The 18,778-nt window shown below is 38.3% G+C and overlaps 1 protein-coding gene across 2 annotated transcripts in view; it reads right to left on the bottom strand.

The window, feature by feature from the left end:
* Positions 1–4,153: 4,153 nt before the first annotated feature.
* The window catches only part of GRAMD2B (GRAM domain containing 2B), a 41,807-nt gene continuing 27,182 nt past the window's right edge, over positions 4,154–18,778 (bottom strand). For both annotated transcript variants that reach the window (XM_005426182.3, XM_031061236.1), the window contains exons 5-14: positions 17,805–17,908; positions 14,372–14,467; positions 13,622–13,693; positions 13,425–13,505; positions 12,685–12,796; positions 10,917–11,039; positions 10,641–10,728; positions 10,025–10,126; positions 8,445–8,538; positions 4,154–5,424 (exon numbers count right to left, since the gene is read on the bottom strand). In XM_005426182.3, the coding sequence (XP_005426239.2) occupies positions 5,383–5,424; positions 8,445–8,538; positions 10,025–10,126; positions 10,641–10,728; positions 10,917–11,039; positions 12,685–12,796; positions 13,425–13,505; positions 13,622–13,693; positions 14,372–14,467; positions 17,805–17,908 (914 nt within the window). In that variant the 3' untranslated portion in view covers positions 4,154–5,382. The remainder of the gene's footprint in view (positions 5,425–8,444; positions 8,539–10,024; positions 10,127–10,640; positions 10,729–10,916; positions 11,040–12,684; positions 12,797–13,424; positions 13,506–13,621; positions 13,694–14,371; positions 14,468–17,804; positions 17,909–18,778) is intronic.

Here is an 18,778-nt window from a genome sequence, read left to right on the forward strand (position 1 = left end):
GCTCCGGAATGATCCCATGTGTGCACACTGCCATGATAGCAAGCTTTAAGTGCAGGAAGAATTCAGAGCTGTTTTTTGTCCTGCATGCCAGATCCAGCATGTAAGGTTATAATTAAGTTACTCATTACCTTTTCTTCTTGGAGGGAGCCTTTATCCATCTACCTGTAGATAGTGTGGAGGGCTGATTTTTAATTTAGTACTTGACAGCTCATTGGAATGATTTTCCTTTAATCTCCTGCTAAAATGCCTAGTCAGTGGAAAATTACCTTATCAATACCATTAAGTGAGAACAGGAGTTGAAGGAGCCTTTATTGTACAGTCCAAAGTACCTGCATTGCCAAAGATTATAAAATCTTTGTTATAAAGCTTAATGTAGAATGTCACATCTCCAGAACCTGATGTAGCTACTACATCATCGTGACATGAGCTTGCTGTTTATGTAAAGCCAGGGAAAGGTATCTTTTAAAATTTAAGAACATAATGAATATTTAAGCAGTTTCCTAATGGACTTGGTACAGAAATTGAAAAATAAAAAAGTCACATAGACAGTAAAATACATCAGCAGAAGCTCTACCCACAGTGGACAAATTTAAAAAAATAATCAGGCGTAAGAGCTATCCAGACTGAACTCATGGAGGCTGGCAGGGCAGGGCAATCTTTTCTAAAACAACTCTCTTCAAGAACTTGAACTAATTTCTAAGGTTTTTAGCACAGGTGTTTACTTAGTGAACAGACATCCAACTCAGGGTGAACTTTCTGGCACAAATATTGCCCATTGTGGGGAAAATGGATAAAGTGATTTAAGCAAAGCATTTGTCACTTCAGTAGGGGATAACTGGAATATTCTTGTTAATTTTGTATGTGAAACACAGTCTTGGGAAAGACTTCACTGACATACCTTGAATTCCTGCTCAAAGTCTACTTGCTAAGGGGCTGCATCCTGACCTCTTGTTTGTAAATTATAATAGATAAGAAACTAGGTACAGGAGAAAAAAACCTGCTTCTGATTATCACACTAACCCTGCTAGTATCCTCTCATAGCACACTTCTAATCAGTTCCTTCTTGGGATCATCCCTTTGAGGGTACTACCAATAGCAAGCGTAATCACGGTCTTATAGACACTGATCTAGGCCTTGTCACCCAAATAATTAGAGATTTAATCCATGATGAGTAGGCACAGTCTCACTGGCCAGTTTGACTAAACAGAAACTTGAGGGTAAGTAGGCGCCACCAGGAAGAAGACCAGAAGGTCTGAAACAACAACAGTATAAGTGAAATGCCTATATTTTGGACAAGATTAGTGACAGGCACGACAACATTCCATGAAGCTCAGGGAATAAACTCTCACATGTGTTGTGGATTTACTGTAGATTGTACATTGTTTTATTGTTTGCATTTGACTGATTTTTTGTTAAAATCCAGGCTGGCTTGTGATAAACAGGGAGTAACTTTAGACGCATTTAAAAGAAATTTACTGACATACATTTTTGTGGATGTTCAGAGAAAAACAGGATATTATGAGGCTCTACATTCATAAAATGATACTACACCGATTTTAAAACCCAAGAAGGCAAAAAACCTATCCCTTTTGTAAAGTCTCATTACATACAACCATGTTTAGCAGAACGGTCCACTAGCTTCAAACCATAAACCTAGTAGTGTCGAATGAGATGAGTCAATTTTCCCTCTTGAGCAAATTTGCCTGTCAGACTCAGATTGTCTCACCAGGGAAACTGAAAAGCAGGTGCTGGTAAAATCCTTTCAAACGACATTATTCCTCTGCTGTTTATAGAAGCATACACACAGGCACTGAACATAAAAAGAACTATTTGCTCAGTGGCTGTCTAAACAGCCAGCTTTTTCTGATCATTACTGCATGTCACACCTGCTCTGTAAATGCAAAATCTCCTATGTATTTGGGAATAACACCTCACTAGCAATAGCCTGAACCAGCTGAGTAATAGCCTGCAAACGCCTGGATATCAGCAACCTGGATATTTCTTTATCATTTGTCAACTGACTATGAGGTGGAAATATGGAAATGAAAGTGCAGATGTAGCAGGTAGCAGAAAGTATTACCACACACCTGTACAAAAGTTCACATGCAAGAAGTTAATAATATTAAATTCAGATATACTCAGACAAAAACACATACAAAACTGTTTGTCTTTCCTACAAATGCTAATGGGACCTACTACTGTTGAGAGGGAGGCTTTCAGCTGACCATACTTCCTGCCTAGAGTGCTAGCTGCATCCTTCACACCAACAGCACCATAAATTTCATACCCTGATACCTTGACAGAAAACTAATTCAACAACCCCTCAATCCAAACAGCCATTACAAATCCTCATTACTTTTTTCACTAACCACAATTAGAGAAAACACAAGTGATGTGTCCCTCTTGCCTTCCACCTTCAAACTCAAAGCATCTTCCCAGAACCTGGCACTACCAATTACTAGTCCTGCACGGCTGGTAGAACTCAGCTGTTTTTCTTGTTTGTTTTTCTTCTTTGTTTTCAGCCTCTGTGCTGTCAAGGACAAAAGGCAGACAAAACAGGAAAAACAAACACAAAAGAAATTTTAAAACTGTCTTTTAAAAGCAGGTTTCTATGCAGTCTATGCAGCAAATTATGAATGATTGTTACTAAGAGTGCGTGCTAAGAATTTTCTGTGCATCTTTGACTTCCCTAAAGTCACACACCTTTCCCATCTACTTCTGCAAACTCGCGCTTTTCCCAAAAGGCAAAGCCCCTCCTCGTTGCCTTTGTATACACTACCTGCCACAGATACTGGAATAAGTCTCCCTGCTCTTTAACAGACTCCTAGCCTTGCGGGAAGCAGCTTTTCCTTGCTTATCCCTTGCTGCTAGTACTTCCCTCCTAAACACTGGGGCAAACCCCCTCCATCCCAAGCCTAAAAGCCTAAATCACAGGATTTAACTCACTCCACTCCCTTCTAAGCTTTCTCCACGTGGGGCCTTGCAGGCCTCCCTGGGGTACCTGAACACTGCATGCTGCCCACCTGTGCCCTGATGCCTGAAGAATGTGACATCCTGAGACATGCTCCTCCTCCCTCTAGGAAAAGGCGGAGTGAGGGTAGCACCAGGGCAGGGGTCGCACAGAACTGTGCCACTGCACTCACGTGGCTGCTGTGACTGAATTGTCACAATCCAATCCTTTCTCTGGAGCACAGCTCACTTTCCTGCATTAGAAGAACAGTTACACCTTTGCGCAGACTCGCCTCCCCTGGCATGTTGCTGCAGCAGGCTAAAGGGCACACAACCACCTCTGATTGCTCATTCCATACAGTAATTATTGCATTCCATATGGCTAATGATAAGGCCTTAGCCTGCCTGATTCACTTAAGGCACCTATTATCTCTCTTTGTCCCTGTTCTTCTGTAGAAAAGCACAGACTTGACAATGTAAGGTAAGTAAAAGGCTAACTCAGTTCAGCTGCTGGATATAACCAAGTCTTCTTGTAGTTCCTTTGATAAAAGTGACTCATGGCATCAATTTTTCAACCACAGAGCTAGAGACTTCTGATAAAGAATTAAAGGGAGGGAACAATAGAAGGTAGAGGATGAGGTGAGAGTCCATAACATTACATAAACTGTGCAACTGTAGCGGAGAGTAGGGGGAAAAATGGAAAAAACCAAACTTTTTTTCAACAGTTTTCTTGTGAAGCTGAGTTTTCCAATAAAGTCACAATAGCTGAGGAAGCAAAAGCAGGTATTTCAATAGGGAGAACAGTAAAATCTCAATAATTTCTTACATACTGTGCTCATGTGGAATCTTGAGCCAGGCAGGCATGTTAGAGCCCTCAGAGCCCTCTAATCTTCCTTGGCATTCTGATACCCATCCAATATCCTCCAAGGAGGAAACTTGAGAAACCTGGAGAACTTGAGAAAACTATTAATAGTCCCCAAAACTCTGGGGGCCAAATTTGCTCTTACTGTTGTTATTGAGATCCAGAAAGAAGTCCACACACAATGGAGTCAGAGGAAGGACTGCAGCAGGATGCAGTTCCCAACCCCTTGTGTTGCGTGCTGGGTTTTGCACAAACTGTACCATGAGGTATAAAGCCTCATGAACATCACATTTGACTAAAACCGATGGATGGACATGGGTTCATCCAAATTATAGTACTGAGTCGCTGGTTTTAAAAAGTTTATTTAAACAAAGTAGGTACATTTCACAGAAATGGTTATAAAATGCATAGCATATTATAAACAATACTGTTACTTCACAGATAGTAGTTATTATCCTAAATATTGCTTTTTAAAAACTAATGAGCCTGCTTGGTGAATCAGAAAGCTAAAAATCCCCATCTTAGGCACTCTGGGAAAAAAACAGTATGTGATACAATGAAGCAGGTGTCCACTTTTTCATTCACTCTACTGATTGTTTGTATTGCTGCACCATTAATTTGCCAGTTCTCATTATGTGGAAATATCCAGTCCCTGGAGTCACATACCAAGACCAGATTTCCATTTACTGGACTACAAATTGCACTTGCTCAGCCAACCAAAACCCCATGCAACTCCAAGGAAAGCTGACTGAGGACCTTCGCACTGATTAACTTAAAGGACAGAGACCACATGAGTGGACAGAAAACAAGCAGTTTTTCTAAGCTGTGCAGGTGTGTCACACCCATATTGCTATTCATAAGCAACTTGATTGCAAATTGGCAAGTCCATACAGATTTCAGGCTTGACTTCAATGGAACCTGAATGCCCAGCAGAAACAGACCTTACCCTCAGTGGTGATACAGTGTCACAAAAAGTGGACTTGAGCCTTTTTACAGTGCTGGAGAACTGAGCAGACCTCAAACATTCATGACTTAGCATACCCAAACACAGAGGCATCTGTTTTCTGATCTTTGGGATGTCAGGGTGCAGAGAAGTAAGTAAAAATAAGAGCACAGCACCAATCCATAATCACAGCTAAAACAGATACCTGCTCATTCACACAACACTTCAGTACATGAATCATGACTGACATTCTTCACGTATACACTTGTATGACAATAGGCATAAAGTAAATGTTGAGGTAAAAGGATATGTACCAGGCTTGCACTGGTGAAAGCAACTCTAAAATGAAGCAAGCTATAAAATCCATTAATTCACACACAACAAAGAAAAATCCCCACATTTTTAAAACATAGATACATGTAGACCAAACCATATATGTTTGCAAAATATATAGATACATGCTGAAGAATCAACTGAATTTTTTGCATTATGACATGAGCTTTACAGTAGTTTAAGCTTGGCTTGGACTGAAAATAAAGAAGCTTGAACTCTGGCCAGCAGAGCTCCTTTGGAACAGCTTGTCGAGACAGAAGAATGAGGTCTGAAGCAGTCCAAGAACATTGATGTTTCATTCACTATCTTCAAGTAGTTTTTGTAAGTTGTTCTGTATCTTAGAAAAAGAGAGAGAATAAGTTGTGAGGCAAGAAGTGTTACACTGCATTTTAAATAAAAAAAAAATCAAGACACTCTTCAATATACTCTGTCTGCATGTTAATTCTGTCACACCTTTTCATACCTCTGGTATTCCTGTTAAATGCTTCCCTTATTGTAAATGTAATAAAAGTGCATCAAATGTAACACCTAGACAATCAACCAGCAAGTTTCATATAATGAATATCCCCTCAAATTTTCTCCTATAGATTGTCTCCACCATTAGTCATAAGACAGAAATAAAAATCAGAGCTAGAAGCAATGGGACAAGAAAATGAATTATTTTCACCTTGATCAAAATCCAGTAAAAGCCTCAAACTCCCAAGTCATAGTTCTATGGCTAAATGGATAATTCAAATAGTTTTTAACAGCTTCAGCCATGATATGTGCACAGTAAAGTACAGCCTTGTAACCATTACCAGACATGTCCCATTTACCAGATACAGTGAACTGATTGTGGGCTATCTCCCTTTAGCTGCAATGAAAGTAATGTCAGCCAGTTGTATCCTCCAGAATAATTTGAACAGATCTATTTTTACACAGCCTATTTATCCACTTTTCATCTCCTTGTCCTTAAAAGCAGAGAGGAGGGAATGGAGTGGGTCACATCCCCAGACACACACATTCTCAATATCTCAGTATCTTAGTAACTTGCTGGCACTGGTTACAGATTTAGTCACAGCTACTTTCAGGCTTTAATTTGAGGAGCCACTGTACTTCCTGTTCAAAGATACCACTTTTCAGTCCTACGTCATGATTTCCATCCCAGATGCACACCTTTCTCAAGAAGGACATTTTGAGGAAAGGGAAACAGTAAGAAGCACCTAATTTTATGAGAGTTGCTTAACATGAAAACAGGAATTTCCTTTTAGCTTAGCTTGGTAAGTTAGTGTAAGGGAATGAGTAATATTAGGCCGTATTTTCCCTCCCACAACTTAATGCTTTATCCTTTGATAGACATGCTGCATTTTAACAAGCTGCTAAATGCAATTAAAAGACAAGTTAGCAGAATTCTGCTAAACAATGGCAGTTCCTTGATTCCAAGTATGAAGGAGAACTTGTAAAAATCACAAGGTCTCACTGAAAAAGTCATTGCTACATATTCGTGCATTAACCAATTTGTAACTGCAGAGTAATTTTTAGTTTTTAATCTAGATAATCTCAGTGCTCCAGTTTACAGTGCTGTGGTCACAGGGAAAGTAAGGAAGACGTGATAAATTATACTAGAACATGTATGCTACCTTTGCTGCTGCAGCCACTTTTCACTAAGGCATATGAAACTGGTAAACAGCTGCAGCAACTTTGCTCAGAGAACAAAAAGCTGTTAGATTTCTAACCACTGCTCATCTAGATTAGAACAGGATGTGGCAATATGCAGCTACAGGCAATTCTGATTTAGCTTGTATGCAGAGCACTTCATTGCCCTGAATATATGGCAGATAAAGGTAAGTCTTTAAGGCTCCAATCCTGTAGACACTAAACAAAGCAAGACACTAAACAAAAAATGCACACCACTTAAGACTCTAATTCAGGACAGAAGGTCACTTCTCTGTGAACAGCTGAATGACCTAACCATCCAGCTGTTCATTACTGTCTCCAAGCAGAGACTATATAAGGGAGTGGGACAGTGCCTAGCCTTGCTGCAGAGGGCTGGCTGGCTGGCTGGCTTCCCACTGAAATGAGGTCTCCTATGAACCATCTTGCCAGCCTGTCCCAGACAGCCAGAAAGCAGCAACCTCTTAAAATGACCTAATTTGGCTGAAGACTGTATGGTTACCAGATCATTTTTCCTTTGTATTCGCACTGTTATTATCCAGAAAATACAGAGGGGTTAAGCCAGCATTACTCTAGATTTCCATAGCCAAGAGGGTAATGATGTGGGGGAAGAAACTAATTTTTGGCAATATTTCTAAAACCTATGCCATACATGTAAACAGTGATATTTTATATTCTTAGCTTTATGCTATTTGAAAAATTTGGTTTGGGGGAAAAAAGGCATTGAAAGACTTCGGCACAGACTCAGTTTTAGAAACAGAGGCAAAAATATCCCATGTGACTCAAGCACAAAGGAATTCAAGTAACTTTTGGTCTTGTTCCACTAGTGATTTTGTCGTGCTCTGCCTGTGTATGTGTACCCAACACACAGCATCTCACCCACCCGTACTGGGTGCATTTGTCAAGGTTTGGAGGCAGGTGGGGCAAGGTCTGCAGGGGCAGCAGCAGTGTACCAGGGCCAGGGGCTGCCCTGTGCTGGAGACAGCCATTCCAACAGCATCCAGCAGACCCACCCCAGGGCACAGCCACGAGAGCAGTGGAGTCTCTGGTAAAGTGTTTTAGAAAGGGGAAAAACACCAAATAAGGAAATAAGGTCCGCACAGCCACTTGTTTCGCATAGGCTTCCAATTTAAGTCACCAAATATGTTTAGCTTTCCAATAAGAGAATGGTAAAAAGTGAAGGTCAGGTATAGGGAACTGCACAACAGGTGCAGCAGCATTTGTGTGACTGGAATAAAACAAGCAGATCTCAGCCACTCTGTGTGAAGAAGCGGACTGCATATGTAAGCAAGCACCACTTTTCTTAATCAAAACTCCAAAACTCCAAAAAAGCCCCAGACAGAAAAATTAATCAAATACCAATAAAGGTTGATTTTAAAATCCTTAGCCCTGATGGACTAAAAAAAAAAAAAGAAAAAAAAAAAGTTGAGATCACTACGTAATGCAATAATCACCCCTGAAGTGTCTGCCTCAGGGACGCTTGGCCTGGTTATAAGCTTCAGTTCAAGGCAAAGCTTTTACACATACCAATGTTTATACTAGAGTTAATTTATAGTCTGAAAACTAGTCCTTTGTCTAGGAAAAGATGCCACCTCTTGGTATCAAATTTGGGGTAACTCAACACTTTTTAAGATACAAGATCACAGAAACACAGCAAGAACCCAATTGGTCTATCAGCATTTGCATTATATCATACAATGTTACCTTTTCCAATTTTCTAAGATTAGCAGTTAACTCATCACAAAGGGCATCAGCATTAATTTGCAGGTGAGATCCCAAATCTTGGTGCACTTGATGTCTGTCAAATAGAATAAAATGTAAGTATGACAGACTCAAAAAATGAGGAAAACAGAACTGGACACACATGTAGATGGAAACAGCGCCAAAATTGTAAACTGCACTAGGAATGTCATTCTCCAGAAGTTTGGATAGAACACTTTTGAGCTATTTCCCCTGAGAAGTTCTGTAAGTTCCACATCCTGTGACTTGGAGGAAATTGGAAAGCCCAAGCCCTTGACACAGCAGAAGTGCACATTAGATCTTCCTTCCTGTATCTTGTACTGTTTGGGATCAGAGCAACAGAATCAGGACTTTATTGTGTTAGTGTTTTTGAAGAGGGATACAGTATCCTGCTAATAAAAATATGCCAGAAGTGAGAAAAAAGGCTTTTGACATTGCTTAATATGTGGGACAGGTTTATCCCACTTCTTGGATTATAAAATGGTAAAATATAAATGCAAGGCTGCATAGATAGAGCATCTCCTTCTATCCCTTTTTTAATAAAGAACCTGGCTCTGTCTTCTGACATATGCAAATCCTACTGCTTTCCACAGATGACAGCTGAGACCAGTTGGATCATAAACAGCACAGTCATTGTCTGATATGACCACAAGTGCAATGTCAAAGTGACCTGTTTTGTCACAGATGGGTAATCAAAGAAAGCTGAATTTAAAAGCACACTTATGTAAGAGCTTGCTAAATTTGAACCACTTTACAAACAGTTCCACCATGCCTGAGTCAGTTCTGTCTTGAATTTTATTTTTCCCTTCTCTTTTTCACGTGGTGCTTTTCCAGCTGTCATCATTTCCACTCATGTTGCATGTGGCTGCAGGTTTTGCACTGAGTTTATAAATGACTTTCAAAGCCATATTTTTCAGAGCAGCTCAGGGAAAAAAAATCTGTTATAAGAAGGGGAGAAGAGTTAATGCAAAATCTAATGCTCAATAAACTGATTAGTATTCTCAGCAGTATCCAGTTTAACTTCCAAACACAAGAGCAGGGAGCCCACACAGCTTATAGAGGTAAACTATTGTGGAAAAAAAACACATACCTCTGCTCTGCCTCTCCATTTAATGTTTGCATATTCCTATTTATGCAACATGGAGACAAAAAAAAATCCAAAAAAACTAACTGCAGGGGCAGATGACAGCCATGACTTCAGTTACAGAAAGGAATTACTGATGTAACTATGGTCCCTTTCCCTATTTCCTCTTCAAATACACAGACAGTGTCCCGTGGTGTGTTCAGATTTTGCTTTGGTTTGGTTTTCTAGTGTGGGGTTTTTTATTTCAGAAAGACAGGATATCAGTTTATAAGTGGTACAGAGACAACACAAAGCTTTATACAAACAAGACAGACGCATTAGCTCAAAGAGCATGAAGTATGTTTCTAATATACTAATCAAATTACACTAAGACTGAAGACGGAAGTTACACCTTTTTCATGGAATCATTGCTCTGGAAAAAGATTTTAAATCACCAATGCTTTTCCAGAGTTTATCTTACTCCTTAATATGTGAATCAAAGGCTGTCATGGACATAAGGCGTTCCTCCAGGACACTGATTTTGTATCTCATGTAGAAGGTAGAAAGTATTAAAACACAAACACTGTAAGAGAGAAAAATAAAGTGTATCAGTTAAGGAAACTTTAGCAGCACCTGACAAATTTGTTGTTAAAAGCCATTTAAATTATTACTTGCACATGTTCAATAATAAAGGTATTGTTCTCAGAAACATCTCAGGAATAACATCAATGGCATTCAGACAGTTATGAAAATCTCAAACCTGAGTATGTTTTTGCTAAATGACAGGCAAAAGGAACCTCTGCAAGTACTTAAATATTTTTAAAATTTTCTGAACCAAAAGACCCTTTGCTTTTAAAAGTAAATGGCCAGTTAAGTATAAGCCTGATGCAGCAGGCTTATATAGATATATATACATATGTATATATGTATATATGTACGTATGTATATACATATTTCTGGGAAGTGTGAGGCCACAGTTCCCAATAATTTCCTTTTCTCAAATACAGCTTAGATTATATCAATCATGCTTACATTATATCAATCACGTAAACATAAGAAAATCCTAGTTTTTGACCATCTTGTTATTGCTAACTTACAGAATTGCATAAAATACAAGTACATAGTTCAGAGATAAGAGCTTCTGGGACTTCACTTTGTGGAGGAACCTGAAGGCTTCAGAATGGCCTGCAAGGGAAAGAACCAAGTCTTACTTTGAGCAGAGCAGACCACAGAATATAAACAGTGTTTTGAAGAATGCAACAGATAATGTAGAGGGAGAAACAAGAAAGAGCTCTTCCATGTTATGTGAACTGATGTACTTTGCAAACTTATCTCAAGTTATTCCAGCTGCAGATCTGTCCTTGATTTCTTACCATTTCGAGGACTGTTTCGGGCTTTTCCATCAGGCCCACGTTTACTATGTGCATCTGAACGAACAGACTTGGCCTCAGGCTTGGAAACTTTCAAATGAGTCTCTGTTTCAACAATGTGATAATCTGTCAAAAGAAAGAATTTTAATAGAGGTGAAATTGTTCATAGCTTATTCTGGTCAAGAAATAACGAAAGAGGAAAATTTTAAAAGGTGTATTTCTGTACTTTTGGGTAAAAAGCAGAAGTTGGTTTAGTATCCTTGAAACGGTTTACGTACTAGTTCCACATCAACACAAAATAAAAAGAGGCACTTGGATTGAAAGAAGATAATATATGTTGCATTTATATTCCAGATCTTTTAAAAGATAGCAACCCATGAAAATCTTGAAAGCTACTATTGAATTTCCAGGCAGAAGATTATAGTCACAAAACTAATCTCTCGAAAGGCCTGAATTTGCTAGAGTAATTCCAAATTACTTTAATAGCAACACCAAATGGGGATAGTGCATTGTTACTTTAAAAAGGACATTAAAACTTCCTATCCAGACTGTCTTTAAAAATGCCAGTGGTATCTTGAAAGAACTGGAACAGAAAAATCTAATCACACTCAGTTTCATGCTGTACCTGTTTACCCTGGACTTGCTCTAATGATGCACAAAAAACAACCATGAGTGACAGACATGCTACCTTTCACACCCACTTTCAATTCCTTTTCCTAGGATGGTTCTTTGCCTGGATATTTGTTTTCATTTGTGGAAAAAGAAATGGCTTGAAGTAGTTACTAGCCATCAGGAAGTAAGACAGCAAGTTAAAAAAATATTTAGAAGCACTCTGTGGCATGTGATGATGCCACAATTTAATGAACAGCACCACTGCAAATGTACTGCAAATGTACAGATGCACTGCAAACGTAAAATATCAATGAAAGCAAATAACTCCAAATCATTTGGCTAAACAAAAGACACAGAGCAAAAAGGAGTTAATAAAAAATAACATGACAGAGAACTGCTATAAAAAATGACAGTATCTTTCAGCAGTTTCTTATACAAATTATAGTCAAGATGGAACACAGAGTACTAACAGCATAACAACACATTAATATCTTAATATATATTAATTGTATAAGAGAATACTCTAGGTTTTCATAACAACATTCAGGATGAGCTATACAAAACAAGTATTGCTGTACTCATGAAGTTATGAAATGAGTTATGAAGAACAGTTGCCAGTTAGGTGAAGAACTTGAGACAAGAGATTACAAAGAGTGTGGTAAAGAAAGAACAACTTTGGATGGTATCTTCAAGTATCTTAATAGTAGCAAAGAATAAAATGAGTGTTTAAAAAACCCCACAAAAAAACATGTCAAAAATAACCTTGATGACCAAAAGTGACCATAGTACAAAGTGTTATTGGTATAGATCAGAAGTTGCACTGTGACATGCACTACTTTAGAATGGGTTTTGATTGTTTGTTTTTCCTTTGTGTTTTAAAGCATGAATGGCTCCTACATTCTATCTCTGTTCACATGGCTAAGCAACTGGAACCAGCAGCAACAATTTAGATCTGCTGATGACAAAGTCATTGCCTGAGTCTGGATCGCAGAGGGCCATAGTAACAGAAATGCAGATACTGGGGCCTTGAGGAAGATCTCAAAATGCACATAATTCTCCAGGACAAAACAAATCTAGATTCCACATCAGAAGGGGATACAGATGCAAAACTGAGAGCTAGTCCATTCTCCTTCTCTTGGGGCTCCATGATCCCACTCACCTTGGAAGCACTCCAGCTCTGGTGTCTGTGAGCCTGTGCTGCTGGACTCTTCCATCTCTTGTCTTCGCTGCTGCACTATTCCATCCAGATCAGAATAATCTTCATTGAAATCCTGATGGGGAGAACAAATCACAAAAAGGCTCAGCCGTGTTCTAAATCAAAACAATCTAATTTCCTCTAGAATCTGAACCAAAGATCCAAGCTTTAGAACTGTTTAACCAGGAACAATCTCTGACATCAACATGTTGAGATCAAACTAAAAAATAAGCTCCATAACATCACCAGAATTCAAGCTTCATCTCCTACCTTGTTTATAAGAAAGACTGTTAAGTTAGACAAGCTGTGAAGTCTAGGGCAAGTCCATAGACTTAGACTGGTTATCACATGCAGCTTCACAGCTCTTTCAGATGAGCAACTGTTTTACAGAGGAAGGTTTGCTACTAGAAACACTGCAAAAACTGTCCATGGCAGACTTTATGTCAGGACAGTGAAATCCGACTGCTAGACAGAGATATGGAGAACACACAGACCTTGAATAAATCCAAAGCATACACATGTATATAAACTGCACGTCACAGATAATTATGCTAATTATTCCAACTGTTTTCCAGCTTAAAGACTCATGGAAATTTTAGAAACAGATGTCATGATTTTCTTCAGTTTCCTTTCTTCAGGCATTATAAATAGTACTTGCAATGAAAGATGGATGCAATAAAAGAACAAACTTCTAAGCCATTTACCAGGGGCAGAGTTCTAGGGCGATCAGCCCTGAAGCTGTTTTCTGCAGAAGAGGGATTTGGACTGTTGCCCATGCTTGTATCCTGAAAAAAAGCAGCACTGTCAACAAGGAACACAAGCAGAAAGTACCATTTCCCAGCAAGATAGCAGTAATAATGAACACAAACTACATACCATCTTCACTGCCGCTAGTACTTACGTCAAGATGTGTACAGATAGATTTTAATAGCTTGTAGGTGGTATCTCTGGAGAGTAGTGAGACAAACATGTACTGCAAAATAAAAGTTCCAAGACTGTTTGCAAAAGACATACAGTTTTCTTCTTATCTAAATAAAACTTGACAGGTGATTTTGCTGGTGATCAAGTAACAAAGCATGGCAGCAAAAACCTGTGGTCCTTTCTAAGCCTTCGACTTGATGTTTATCACACAAACACAGAACAGGCACATAAAAGTTACCATGTTCTGCTGCAGGAACAAGAACATAATCCAGATCTGTTCTTTCTTTTAAAACGCTTTTCATGCTATGCTTTACCTAACCCTTAAAAAAACTCCAAACAAAACCCCAAACTTGCTTTTATGTACTGTCTCCTGCACCCACAGAATATTTGCGTAATGAAAATGCATTGTTTCTGAAGCTGCTCATAGGATGATCATATTTTCTACTGATTGATGCAAGTACAATTCCTGAATATCACTGTAAGCAACAGTTTTTGTGTGTCTAAAGTATGACTGGTTAGGTAAGAGATACAAGTAAATGGCAGAACACTGACAGAGCTGCTAACAAAGAAGGTAACCGTCTGTGCATGCACCTCCTGACTCAGCTTTTCCAGTTCCTCTGGTGCTATGAGTTCTTGGAAAACAGGGAATGAATGATTACAGAGACCACGTGGTAAACAGAGATTTTATTTATTTTCTCACTGAAATGCCTTGTCCTCTATCAGTACTTACCCTATCTGTCACTGTCGCTATGATCAGAGCATTTGGCACAAGAAGGGCAGTTTTGGTTTTCTTCAGAAGGGTCACTGACAGCACAGGTATACTAATCTGAAACAAGGTAAATGCAGCATTAGAATCCCAATACTCACATACAAATCTGCATCACACTCTCTCCCGCAGGGCCAGCCCAGCTACTGGGATAAGCCAGACCTTCAACACTCACCATTTAAAGATGTCTCCACTGCCCTTCTGATTACTATTATTTCATGTAAAATAAGAATTTGTTTGTGTCTTCCTTTCCTGATCCCTTCTGGCTCTCACAAGACTATGCGCTTAGTGCACTGCAGATCAGCAAAATGAACCAATCTTAAAGCTATACTTCTTTGTTTAGAAACCAAATATTTCAGAACATATCAGACAAGAAAAGCTTGTTGAATAATGAGCATAAAAGTCTTCCCACCACTTACAGATCTGCAACAAGCAGGTGAGTAAACAGCTCATCCTTCAGCAAGGTTGAAAGACCCAATACTGGCACACCTGCTGACTTCAACTGATTCCTGTGTGTGCCAAGGAGGCAGTTTACATTTACACTGAAAAGTTCTCAACTTTCCTTCCTCCTTTATGTTTACATCCAACCACATCAGAGTAACATCTGCTAAGTTTCAGAGTATTTTACTTCAGATATTCTGCATGGGTTCTTCCTGTAAATACCAATTTACAACAGTAAAAAATCTGTTTGAAGAGAGTGAGTTGAAAAGCCTAGAGATTTAGTGAGTTAGGCAAATATAATAATCCTGGATATGTATATAATATAATAACACCCATGATTAAGAAACAGATCCTCTTAAAAATATCTTTGGCACAGTCTCTCAGATCTACCTGAGAAATTTGGAAGAAAGGTTAAAGTGTTTATAATTTGTTCAGTTAGTAATCACAGCACTGAATTAAAATATGCCATTGGAGGAGCATGAATTTACTCTGTGCAGTTTCTTGAACTTTTGTTCAGAACAGTAACACAAAATCATGAAATGAAAAAATGTACCAGGTTAAAAAAAAATCTCCATAAATAACAGTTTGGTTGCAAGACTGCTAAATACTGCTTGAGCACAAATCTTGCTACAAGAAAGCAGCTTACAAGTTTTCTAGCTGGTTCAGTTCACAATTCACCTTAAAGAACTTTAAATCAGAGATGTAAACGGCATTCTGCTGTGTGCAGTTTAGATGGACAACATCACTGTAATCAAAACTAATGTGTGCATTCAGCACTTGCTTACTGCACTGCTCCCACAGCACTAGATTGGAGGGGTGGAATCACTGTTTGATCACAAATACTTTTATCTGGAACAGTAATTGTTTCAGAATAAAAGGTTTACCTGCAGGCAACATAGAAAGTAATTTAAAAGGGTAAAACAGTGTCTAAATCCAAGAAAGACTCAAGGCCAACATATACAGCCAAATGAGTGCTACCTGGAAAAAAGTTTTTCAATGCCTATTCAATCCTGAAGAAGCAATCTTTTACTTTTGAATATACACACTGTTTTTACTGCATACTCAAAACTCCTGAATTGCATAGCTGTTCCTTGCATGAAAGCTTTCAGGAAAAAAACCCCAGACATGCAGCTAGAACTCCTATCAAAAATTAATTGGAATGTGTAGATCTGCTGTTTCTCACAATGAAACACTTAATCCCTAAGCTTATATGGTTTTACAAGTTTTAATCAACAGAAGCTTTGTGTCTTGAAAACTTTGTCAGTGTATCTGACTGCTAAGAATGCTCCTCTTCCTGTCCAGCTTGACTTCCTCCTCCCTTTCCCACGACATCATTTTTCACTATATCCCTGATTTTCAAGCTTTTTTCTTGATGGTATTTCTAAAAGCAGAATGAAGCTGTAAATAAATGATAAGGACTATCTCCTTCACTCTTAATTTTCCCCACAATGTTTTCTGAAAATAAGACCCAGAACCGAGTAATTTGCAATATTGCTATAATTACATTTCCAGTGTTTATTCTAGCCTATCTTGTAAAATGTTTTTCCTCTTCAGCATATATGTAAGTATGTATATATTCCTGAATTAAAAACCTTGTTGACAAATAATTTCTTAGTACTACATCATCATCATTCTGCATATTTTTACCAGTTTTTCTACTCAGCAAAGTTCTACCATATTCTTGTATACATTTAGCTTAGTTGGCACTACAAAGCCGTTCCACAGTTTGAAGTAGCTGCAATTGTTCACAGTGAATCAAAGACTGCTAGTACAGCAGCTTAAATGTTAAGAAATTACAAAGATAGCTGTTACTAATATTGAATGACAGTAGTCAACCAGTTGTTTTTTATTTTGTGTCATACAGCTTTCACCATACACACCATCCACATTAATGTACTGTCTATGACTAGTAGAATCCATTAACTAGAAATCAACAACAGTCCTGGGCCAAGTGGTGGAAGACAACAACCCATAAGGTCACCATGGACAATACGCTATCAATAATATTAAACAATCTTTAAGACTTTTATACTTTATAAAAAGCCCGTTAACAACAGATGGTACACCATCAAAACACTTGACCCCAGAGAAATGAGATAATCTCAACCCCTAGATCAACCCCTAGATCACTGGATCTAACCGGAAGCTTTGTTCAAGGATACACCTGAAAGGAAGAAGCCAAAGAAATCCTTCAAGCATTTTGATCTGTTTCCCTAGATGCAGTCAAAACCAAAGCAGTTTATGTAAACAAAGAGCACTCCAAAATCTCCAAATCAACAGACCCAAGTCTTTGATTTTTTTGTATGCGTATCATTCACCTCAGGGGTACTAAGCTTTAGGTGGATCACCAAGAAAGACTAGTTTATGATCTTCCCCACAGTTCACCTCTCAGTTCTGATCTGCACACTGGGCTCACAAATAAAAACCTTGCCAACTTGTTTTTCTTTTATCCTGTTCTTTGTTTATGCAAAACAGCACTGCTACAAGAATCCTTCAGAGAGCTTTGCTACTCAAGTCAGAAGCCAGTTTTAATTCTTGCTTTCTAAATCCCTTAATATGCTTGATCCTCCTCTCCAGTGCCCCAGCTACTGCCTTGAAGGCCTCAATACAGCCTTCCTTCCTCCAGCTCCTCCTCCTCTTTTATGAACTTAACCCAAGAGAAACATTTTTGCAAATTGTGTTACATGGTTTTGACAATGCCCTCATTGCGGCTCGTCGGATCCTTTCCTCTCATCTGTTTCTTTCAGACACGAAGACCTTAAACAAAAGATTCAATCTCTAATAATAATAGTGTTCAGTTCTAGACTGTATTTCAAACACCACTTATAAATAATGATTGTACTCAATAAAACTTGGAAGTATTACTATTCTAGCCTTGCACAGTAGTTTGAACTTCTGGTGATGAACAAGTTGTTAAGAATAGCATTACTGTTCTATATATAAACATTTTACTAACCTTAGTGTCTTTACCAAAGACTTTGGAATGGAAGCAAATCCAGTTTTCAGAAAGGAATAACTTTCCTTGGTACAGAATTTCTTTCTGCAGAGCACATGTAAAGCCTGAAACAAATAGAAATTCTATAATCTTGAATGTAAATCACAACCCAAGCCAAGCCAACCTGGCTTCTGTTTTTGTTTTTTTGTTGTTGTTGTTCTTTTTACAAAGTTATGATATGTTTAGGTTTATGCCTTTCGATTAACATTGTCAAACCTTAAAATTTTCAGTAAGTTTAACTAATACTGACAAGCTCAGATGATGTCACAGGCCTAAGTTTAGACTCAAAGTATTTGAAGGACAACAACTGAAATGAATAAAATGAATAGCAACATGCAATTGGCCTCCAAAGGTCAAAAATCTTTTCTGAGAGAATGTGACCTATCTTCCTATGAACTTTTTACTAACTTCTAGGTAATTGTATTACTTAAATGTAAAGAATTTTAATGAAAGGTTTTGTCTTTAAACTTCCAGCTCTACAGATGTTGTCTAAAATGGATGTCCAACAGAGATACAACACATGTAAAGTAATACTGCTTTTACTTCACAGACATTGAGCAAACCATTTCTTGCTCATGAACCACCTTCCCTGCATTCCTTTCAAGAAATATTTGCTATACATGTCTGCGTATAATTCTCTTCTTATAAGTACTACATCATTAAAACATCATTAAAACATCATCAACAGCAAAAAGCTAATCACTTGATCAATGCTGTCTCAAGTAATGTCTTTATTAAGAAAGATTCACTGCATTAGATTAGGCTACTCTCCAGGAATGGCAAAGTGGGCTACAATTTCCAAATAGACCAAACATGAAGAGATTTAAGTTTTCCAAGACTACAATAAAATGCCCACTGCATGTGGATCAAGCCCTGTAGCTCTAAGTAAGTGGAGTTAAAAGTTTTTAAAATTTAGGTAGCTTCTCTTGTACATC

This window comes from Geospiza fortis, unplaced genomic scaffold (assembly GCF_000277835.1).
Source record: "Geospiza fortis unplaced genomic scaffold, GeoFor_1.0 scaffold44, whole genome shotgun sequence".
NCBI classification, from domain to species: domain Eukaryota; kingdom Metazoa; phylum Chordata; class Aves; order Passeriformes; family Thraupidae; genus Geospiza; species Geospiza fortis.